The sequence below is a fragment of the Apium graveolens genome, chromosome 11 (assembly GCF_009905375.1).
Source record: "Apium graveolens cultivar Ventura chromosome 11, ASM990537v1, whole genome shotgun sequence".
Classification (NCBI taxonomy): Eukaryota; Viridiplantae; Streptophyta; class Magnoliopsida; order Apiales; family Apiaceae; genus Apium; species Apium graveolens.
Window position 1 is genome coordinate 4,515,511 of NC_133657.1, and position 9,760 is coordinate 4,525,270.

General features: G+C 36.5%; 2 protein-coding genes across 8 annotated transcripts; both read right to left on the reverse strand.

The window, feature by feature from the left end:
• Positions 1 to 748: 748 nt before the first annotated feature.
• On the reverse strand, positions 749 to 4,513 carry LOC141697462 (ribokinase). 3 transcript variants are annotated; one of them, XR_012564735.1, is made up of 5 exons: positions 3,788 to 4,512; positions 3,023 to 3,208; positions 2,050 to 2,245; positions 1,152 to 1,955; positions 749 to 1,026 (listed from the first exon to the last, which is right to left on the reverse strand). XR_012564735.1 is itself a non-coding variant. In XM_074501854.1 (5 exons), exons 1-4 carry the CDS (start codon positions 4,421 to 4,423, stop codon positions 1,864 to 1,866), a joined length of 1,110 nt encoding a protein of 369 aa, XP_074357955.1. In that variant the 5' UTR covers positions 4,424 to 4,513; the 3' UTR covers positions 749 to 1,026; positions 1,817 to 1,863. The 3 variants fall into 3 exon arrangements, 1 of the variants encoding a protein (XP_074357955.1); XR_012564734.1 differs by having other exon boundaries at positions 1,132 to 1,955; XM_074501854.1 differs by having other exon boundaries at positions 1,817 to 1,955; positions 3,788 to 4,513.
• Positions 4,514 to 5,704: 1,191 nt separating this feature from the next.
• LOC141695102 (pentatricopeptide repeat-containing protein At3g14580, mitochondrial) lies at positions 5,705 to 9,485 on the reverse strand. 5 transcript variants are annotated; one of them, XR_012564282.1, is made up of 3 exons: positions 6,870 to 9,485; positions 6,635 to 6,794; positions 5,705 to 6,110 (listed from the first exon to the last, which is right to left on the reverse strand). XR_012564282.1 is itself a non-coding variant. In XM_074499359.1 (2 exons), the coding sequence occupies exon 1, from the start codon at positions 9,398 to 9,400 to the stop codon at positions 8,189 to 8,191; it is 1,212 nt and encodes a 403-aa protein (XP_074355460.1). In that variant the 5' UTR covers positions 9,401 to 9,485; the 3' UTR covers positions 5,705 to 6,066; positions 8,178 to 8,188. The 5 variants fall into 5 exon arrangements, 2 of the variants coding, with proteins under 2 accessions (XP_074355460.1, XP_074355458.1); XR_012564281.1 differs by having other exon boundaries at positions 5,705 to 6,066; positions 6,635 to 9,485; XR_012564280.1 differs by having other exon boundaries at positions 6,635 to 9,485.
• Between the last annotated feature and the right edge of the window lie 275 nt (positions 9,486 to 9,760).

A 9,760-nucleotide genomic window follows, 5' to 3' on the forward strand; every position in this document is an offset into this window, starting at 1 on the left:
ATACATAAATGTTGTGTAGACGAGAATACAGGTGATTTCCGATGCTTCTTTGGTGAAATTTCTGGAATTCTACAATCAAGATCAAAGTTCTTGGTAGTGCATTGTGCAGTAAGATGTGTTTGGGACTGTAGGTGATTTGTTGTTACATAGCTATTCTGATGTTAAGCTCTTCTGATGTAGCCTTGATATTTTTGCTTGTAATACTACTACTGAGGTAGATTTATGATACTGAATATTCTCTTGCACTTCTTTCTGGTGAGCCTTCTGTCTTATTTTTGTGACATTGCATTCTCTGTTTTTGGCTTATATGTTGATTCAATGATAGTTTTTTTTATAATTAACTAGGTTTTTTAACATTTAATATACTTAGTCATCACAGACTCACAGTCAGTTGAAACATATAAATTTGATTAAGCAACTTAATCTCACACACAAAATTATATAGAGTTGTATTTAAAACTCGAATTTTGTTAGGGCCAACCTGCCTCAGTGAGCAAATACCCTAATCCCCCACACAAATTATCAATGAATCTCAAATGTAAAAACTTTTTGTATTTTTGTAGTTGGGGTTGGGGAGAGGGGGGCTAGGATCATACAATATTTGCAGCTGAACCAAAACCTATATTGGTCCAATGTTAAAGCTCTGGACTTGCCATTTTTTCTCAAATTTTTCAGGATCCAGATGATGTATTCCGGAAAAATGTACTTACAAAGTATTGAACGACAACAAGATGTAAAAAAACTAAGATACTGGGGAAACTGAAAGGTAAAATTTTATTATAAATCATGGTAACATCAGGAAGACCATGAAATTGTTAAGCAACAACCATATATCTTGCCAGTCCTATCAGTATCATAAAGTCCCTAGTATTAAGCTTCGTCTGTTAGTGAGAGACAACACATGAGATACACAAGGCTGAGGAGATCTTGTTGGTGTCTTACAGTTCCCTTGAACAGGAGAGAGCTGGTACTGGTATTGAATCCAGAGTGCATTTCGTGCAACTAAGTTCGTCGAACATGATCATCCTTTGATCCGTAACAACACAGAGAGAGGATGGTAGAATGTTAAGAAAATTTAAATCAGCAACATAATGCAGAAGGATTATATTTAGGTAAATAAACTGTGACTACCTTGTTTAGCAGATTCATACCTAATGCACGAAATTGTTGGCACATCCACAAACAATACAGAGGAAGTGCAAAGAAACGGGAAGATCAGTTACCAACTCTAAGAACTGTCTTTGAAAAGTTTTTGTAGATAAACAATAGACGACAGTGTACACGAATAACTATAGAGATAGTTTTATCTATTTAAAGACAAATTTTAAACTTGCCACAGGATAAGCTGTCAAGCTTTTGCGAGTGGGGGGGATAGAGATTGAATGACAGGCAGTCAAAGTAAGAAAGACAGAAAAGAGGCATGTACTTAAATTAAACAAGAGCAGAAATGATAGACTGCCTTCACCAAAATCTTGTGAGCATATAGCATTCACTCATAGGTATTACTTTCTGATGAAATAATGTGGTCACACTTTTGCAAGTACAGAAGTACATGATTTAGCAATGATTCCCCTAAAGAAATCAGAAGCAGAGCAGACTTAACAGCGTTATTTTTCCTTTTGTCATGATTAAAAGGCAAAACAGTACGACTTGACCGCATATGCTTTAAGACTACATCATACACAAACCTAAGGAAAATAATAGGAACCAAGAGGCTTTGCACTCTTTTACATATGCAAGATGACCGACACGAAATCTAGAAAATTAAGAGACGCACAAGGTTGAAGAATTCTGGAAGAATACATAGTGCCTGCACCTCTTATTAATATGCTAAAATTCAGATAAGTGAATTCATGCCCAGTCTCAGACAGACTGAAGAAGATCCAAAACTGATTTCCTGTCAGGCATGCTCGGAATAGCTCCCTTCACTTGAACACACAAAGAAGCTGCTGCGGCTGCAAAATCATCGAGAAGTGTATCAAAATCTTTGACGAATGAAATGAATAACTATATAATACTAAAAAAAACATCATCCACATATTTGCACACCAGCGAATTTCATGCACTCCTTTTGGGATTTTCCTTCTACAAGAGCTATAGCAAAAGCAGCAGTAAAAGTATCACCAGCTCCAGTTGTATCAAGGACTTTTGACGCTGATATGATTGGTTGTTTAATTGGTTCTTCGCCTTTAATAAATAGCGCTGACCCTTTAGCTCCAAGTTTCACTAGAACTTTATCAACTCCCTGCAAAGGGAAACTTGGTTTATGGTGAAAATAATCCGCACTAACCATATAAAGCAGATGGAATTGTCATCCAGAATCCAACAGCTATTAAAATATGTTTTTGTCGTGACAAGGAGTCTAACTAATCTGAGTCCTATCTTTGGTATAACTAAAAGAAATCTGGATCCTGAATACTCAATTGAGGAAACTCTTCAAGTCTGGGTCGATTCTCATCATCAAGAACTTTGTTCAGTTTTTTGCTTTATAACTCTGAGTTGCTGTGTTGAAAATTTTAACTGCAAATTTATCTCTTTATGTTGGTAAAATTTGCTGTGTGTGAATCCAAAATAAAATACATATGCAAGGTGCATTTTTAACACATGCAAAAGTCTCATTTGATCCCAAAATCTCTGATCTGCTCCATATGCACAATATCAAACATGCACTAAGAAAATGACCAGACATTTCTCCTTTTTGATAACAAGCTTCTACATGTAGACTATATGATCTTCGTTTCTCAAAACGAAGGTGTTTCTACAACTAGTGAAGTAAACTAACAGGGGATTATAGTATCCATTATATAAGACATGCAGTATGCAAAACAAATCTCTGAATTTCAGTCCTTAAGATATTGTAAGCATGACTTGGATTTCAATTAATGCTACGAAAGACAAAAAGAAGAAAATAGGATGATTGTTTGCAATGTGTACATGCACTAAAAGATCAGTTCCAGGTGGACAAATAACTGAAAACATGTAACAGATAACATGTTTCAAAAGTATTGAAGTCCAAACTTACTAGTTCGTGACATTTAACCACAGCTTCCCTAATCTGATCAAAATTTTCAGTTGGCAACCCTGTCAAACGAGCAAGTTCGGTTTCATTTGGGCTTAGAATATCAACATATTTCAGAAGTTCTGATGGTACCGGTCCATCTGCACCCCCAGCATCTAAAATGACTGGAACACCTGACATATTGGCTTCCTGATAATATAAGAGATGCAAGAAACTATTAACACCGTAGCAACAAAAAAAAGCACCAGTGATAAAAGCTTTAAAATCCTAAAGAAATAAACAAGAAGAAACAAGTAAACCTCAATTAATGTACTCTTTTAAAAAAAATGTCCCGTCTAAATGTGCTTATTACTGTTGGAACAAAATCTTACAAATAACTATGCACATCTACACAAACCATCAAACATCATCAAAAAAATTCAGCGTATATCTATTCCACGGAAAAATATAGGTAAGAGTTCCATAGCCTGATGAATTTTGTCAAGCAATCAGTTTTCTTAAAACCTCAAGGTATTCGGAGGAAGCCTAAATTGGTTCATATTATATTCAACACTCTCCCTCACTTTACCAAACAAGAATCGACATAACAATGTTACACATAGAACATACAGCAATCCTAGAATCCCATTTCCAAATTCTACTCATTATCGTGCCCTACCACAATGTTACAACACATAAATACAAAATACGCAAAATCTATTCCCAAAGCCTAAAAACAAACATACAACACATAAAAACGCATAAACAAGCCACAATTAAAAACCCGACCTTCGCAACTTGAATATTAACAGAATCAGGAATCTCTCTCTGAAGCAAAACAATCCCAGCACTCCTCACAACCTCCAACCCACCCTCTCCCAATCTCTCCGGCCAACAGCTCATATTCGCACCGCCAACGATAATAATCGAGTTCTGCCCATCAGGCTGAAGCATAACAACAGCATGACCAGTAGGAACATCCCACACAACCCTCAAATAATCAACACCAACCCCACCATCCATCAAAGCACTAACAATCAATTTCCCATGAGCATCATCACCAACCTGGCCCACAAACAAGGTTGGATAATCAAGCTTACCACTACAAACAGCCTGATTAGCACCTTTACCACCAGCTAAAGTCTGGCCAGTTTTAGCTGAAATGGTCTCACCAGCTAAAGGAAGTCTATCAATCTCTACATAAATGTCAGCATTGGCTGATCCAACAACTACAAGAGGGGGTCTTGGGCTTGGGTTGATTTGGGCTTTTATGGAGCTTTGGGCTTTGATTACAAGATTTGGAAATGGGGTTCTTGATTTGGTGATGAAATGGGTGGGTACTTGGGTTGTGATTGGTTTGAAGAAAGTGTTTGATTTGGTTAGATGAAAGTGTTTTGATTGTGTAATAGGTGATATGTTTGTCATGTTGATGCAAAGTGGTTGTGGTCTCTTTTGTTGTTGAGTTGAGTTTGAGACTGGTTAAACTGGAGATCGGATTCATTTGATGATTCGGGTAATAGAACCCGCCCAAATTTACATGAAAGGGAAGGGAGGGACCTCATTGAATTATTTTAATTATATATTTTTTAATTTACTTAAATTTATGTGTTCTATGAAAAATATATTGTAAATTACAATTATAATTTTGTTTTTCTCAATAAAATTGAAATATGTCATTAAATTTTTATGTATAAAAACTGCATTCTTATATTATGATGTATTTGTACATTATTACAAAATTGTCTGCTATACACTTTTCATAGTTACACCCTGGGGTAAATGAATCAAACGACCTCGTTAAATATTCAAATTTGACTTGGTAACATTCGACCCGAACTTGAGTTTTTCGAATTATTTACCGAGCCGAGCTCGAGTATCGAATTACTCGGCTCGTATGATTTGCAAGCCTTATTGGATCAATTATTTTTTAACTTTTTATTTTAATATAAACATTTAATTTTTATATATATAATTGATCAATTATTTTTTAACTTTAATCGGAACTCCCTATAATATTTCAAGTTTTTGTTAGTTTTCAAGCCGATCTCGAGTTTATCAAATTTGTTTTTCGAGCACAAGTCGTCTTCCGGGGTTCGACTATACACACCTGGTAAAGTTATTTTTCAATTAACTATTCATTATTAAACTGGTAGCAACATAAAATTAGTCCTATTGCTTTTAAAATTGAAAAGTTTAGCTTGAAATTAGTGAGCCCACTAGAGAAAGTGGGCTTCCAAAAAGTGACGGGCAAGCATACCAAAAGAGGGCAGGGGCTTGCTCGCGCTAGAAAGTGTGTTCGTTATATTAGGTGTTGGCACGACCCGCCGTCTCTATTCGATCATTGACGCGTCGCCCCTCACCCTGACAGGACGGGGTGGTTCGCAAACTTAGCCGCCCGTGTTCATTTATACTACTAGCTCTATATTTGTCTTTCTTTTCTTTCGATGTGGGAATTATATTTGCATACCATTATCTCTCCGTCCCACTCATTATTAGGCAATGATACTTATAGAAATTTTAAAATGTGTGTCAATCCTCGTCCCCCGATGTAAAGAACTTTGAGGAACGGAGGGAGTATACTTATAGAGATCTGTTACATTTTACCATACAGAGTTTTTCTAGTTTGAGTTAAGAACTGCCACACAATAGTTAAGCTCTTTGATAAGAAAATTTATGCTCTTTGATAAGAAAATTTATGCTCCTTGATAAGAAAAATGAAGTTGGTTTATATCAATCATTGATCAAATCAAAAACATTACAATGAAACTCAAGATTACAATGAAAAGCAATTGAAACCAACGGCATTCGCATTTCAGCATGATAATACTAGAGGCTAGGGCAGTGAGTGTGAAGGTAACCGTGTGTACTTCATAGTCCAGATTCCAGAACAGCCTTTTTGCTCCTACTAGTACTCCAGATTCTCAAGGAAAGAGTTGAACAATTTTAAGGTGAATTAGACTTAGAGACTCCAGTTAGTGACACGGACACCTCTGTGTTTGACAAGTTTACAGCATCACCTGTTGGTAAACAAGGTAGAGCAATCTCAGGTGTTTCCAGTTCTATATCTCCTGTAAGTAGAAAGAACATGCTGCTTAGAAAAGTTTGGATAACCCTGCAGACGAACAATGTAGGCAACATTAGTGTTAAAGGTTCAGACGAGACAAATTTAGAGGCATCAGAAAAAACAGAAGATATAAGATGTTGGGTTGAATTATGAAAAATTGAGCCAGTTTAGTTTGTAATTTGCAGCTGTGAATCAGTAGGCCTAACTTGCAATATCTAGGGCACGTACTGGAACAAAATATGGAAATCCCTGCTAATATAAATTAATCGGCACTCCATGTAATCACCTAATTAAAACCACATATGTAATATTCAGAATTATCGTGGCTGTCTAGAGAGAAAAAGGGATTCATATGTCTATAGTTCCTTCTATAGTTTTTTTTAAACTTCCAAGCTTTCATTACTCGGAATCTTTCAAGATTACATCAAGAAACTCAGGAGAAATATCCTCGGTCCTGAGAGTACGATCAGCAACATAATAGGATGCTCTAGCTAGAAAGTGAGCAACGCTATTAGCAGATTGTCTAATAAATAACACTAAAACATTATGTAAACATTGTAGAAGACTCTTACAGTCCCAAAGTATGATACTATAGAGAGTTGGTTGCGAATAGATTGCACACAACCGTAAGATTATCAGTCTCGGCCACTGCCCTGTGCCATGCCTTCTTTTTTATCCAACTCAAGGCCTCCCTTAAACCCATTGCCTCTGCCATTTATGGTTTAACGTGACCTGCATGACAGCTCGTAATTGCCTCCAAAACAGCCCCTGTAGCAGTTCACGCAACACAAACAAAACTATACATACCTGCTTCTCTAAACAAAGCTGCATCCACATTAATCTTAATCAAATCTCCTTCCGGTTTAATCCATTTCTCAGTGCCATCTGCTGTTGTCAAAACGCTGCCATGGGAACTAAATTTCAATCCTGAGCTCGGGTCCACTGGTCTAGGTAATTATGTGCTAACGCAATGACTGCAGCTACACTCAATCCTTTCTTGTTTCAAGCCAGGCCATCACGAATCTTCCATAATGCCAACATGTCAGCTATGAAGTTCCTGCTGGCTCCATCAAACGATCCTAGTTTGTCATTAACCAATCTGCATATGAACGACACGGTAGTATCTAATCCAACACCAGTTCTTTCCCAACACATACGGGCAAACGAGCATTCAACCAAGCAATGTGAAATTGTTTTCCTTTGAGATTGACAGAAAGGGCATATGGAACTAACACTTACATGCCTAGACCGTAACTGAGATCTAGTGGGAAAGCAGTTGGAAGCTGTACGCCATAACAGATCTTTTACTTTCGGAGACACTTAAATCTTCTGAAGCTTGCTCCAAAATTTAGAGCTATTCATGTGTGCTTTCTTCTTGACTTCTTGTAGGTGTCTATACGCGCTTTTAACTGAAAAATGACCCGAGTTCTAAAAAAACCAAAACCACACGTCATCTTGACGACTTGAATTCAGGGGGATATCTAAGATAACCTCAGCATCCCGTTCATTAAACATATCTCGAACCAAATCTACATCCCAAGTCAGATTATCAGTTACCATTAGCGAAGACACCCGTTTATCAACAAGAGTTGGGTGACTTGACGTCACTCATGAATTATCATCACATGGCAGCCATGGGTCCTTCAAAACATTGATATCAGTCCCATTTCCTACTCTTCCTCTAGCACCCTTTTTAACCACCTCTTGTTCTTCAAATATACTCCTCCAAACAAAGAGCTAGGATTATTCCCCAACTCAGCAGCTAAGTAGTAGTTGTCGCCTACTAACGAGCTTTGGATATGCGACCCACCAGTGAATTTGGTTGACATAATAACCGCCATCCGTGCTTATTCAACAAGCACGAATTAAAATCACATAAATTCCGAGAAGTTATGGACTTTTTAATTGGTTAATGTATCAAGCCTATAATAGACTAGGAAAGTATGTGCAAGTTTCGGTCACAAACTTATATATTTGATACATGATCAACCAACTATTTTAAAAAATGTCTGTACAGAACTTGGGAAAAGCAAAAAAATATGCAGAATATAATTCCTTAGTCACGTTTCATTAAAAAATATATAAATCATAACAGGCCTGTTGGCAAATAGTCACCTTTCTGTTGGCTATTTCTCAATGATTTCTTCACATGAGATGCTTTTGAGATTCTTACTTCCTGACAATACGCATTGGATAAGCTGCTTCCACATTTTCATTTTTGGCAAAAATCCCTGATGCACCATTTTCTTAAGAACCCAGTGTGCGTCCTCCCCAAGATTTTGACCACAGATACCTTGTATTAACAATTTATACGACTCAAAACTTGGTTTAACACCCTTTCTGAACATTCTACTACTCATAAACTCCTTTGCCTCCACAAATTTTCCCATATCAAGCAAACCATACAAGACCTCCTGATAAGTTCCTGGATTAGGTTCACAACCTTTAAGCATCATCCTATCAAAAAGCTTAATCCCCTCTTCCGCTCTACCATGTTTCCTAAGTCCAACAATCAAAATATTAAACGTGATAGCATCCGCTTCTACACCCTCATCTTCCATTCTCTCAAACAACTTAAACGCCTCCTCGACCCTCCCATTCTTACACAACCAATGCATCAACGTCGAAAAAGTCCTCACATTCGGAACACAATTCTGCTTAGGAAATTCCTCAAGCACCTTAAATGCAGCATCAACAACACCACACTCACACAACCCCTTAATAATTATATTCAAACAACAAGCATCAACCTCAACACCTAAATTTGAAGCACCCATATAAACCTCATGAACAACATCAAATTGTTTCGACGTAACGAGCAAATTTAACACAAAATTAAAAGTCTTTACAGTAGGCCAACAATTATACTGAGGCATAGCAAAAAGAGTCTCAACTGCACTATTTATTCTACCCGCAAAGTGCCCATAAATTTTAACAACATTATAGAAAAAATCATCACCAAGTTTGCACCTTTTTTCAACTTTAATCCTCCTCATAACTTCTTCAACCCCATCAAAATCTTTAGCTAAGGCAAGATTATTTATCACAGTAGTGTAAAAGACTTGATTGGGCTTGTAATCTTTGCGTTTCGAGACTTGATTTAAAAGGGTTAGAGACGAGTTCGGATCTTTAAGGTTTTGAAATATCTTGACAAGCTCAGTTGGGCTTAACCAGTCTTTGTGTTTGAGAATGTTGAAATTATCAAGTTCTTGAATTGGCCCAGATGAAGAAAATGAAGTAGAAGATGATTTTGATGCAAGATTTGAGTACAAAAGTGAAATTGGATACATGGGTTTTTGAATTTTGGTAACATTAGATACAATTAAGTGGATAATCATATTTGAATTGTGCAATGTATCATGGAATAGAAAATGAGGTCTCCTTTCTTCTTGCCCTAGGATTTGTCATTCAAATGAATTATGTCCCGGGATTTTTAAAGAGAAGGAAAGCAACTCAATCATAAATAACCTCGTATTTTTGTTTCCAAGTTTTTTAAAGCAGCGAAATCACGTTAATAAATATAAATTTGACAATTTTTTACTATAAAACTTTCACTCTAAAAATAAAATGAAAATATTTTACCTCCTAACCACTTACTTCTTTTCATTTAAAAAATTCGAAAATCAAATTACGTTTCTATTTTAGAACACATCCCGTTCAAATGGGTTTTTATGAAAAATGAATACGCTTTCTAAGCG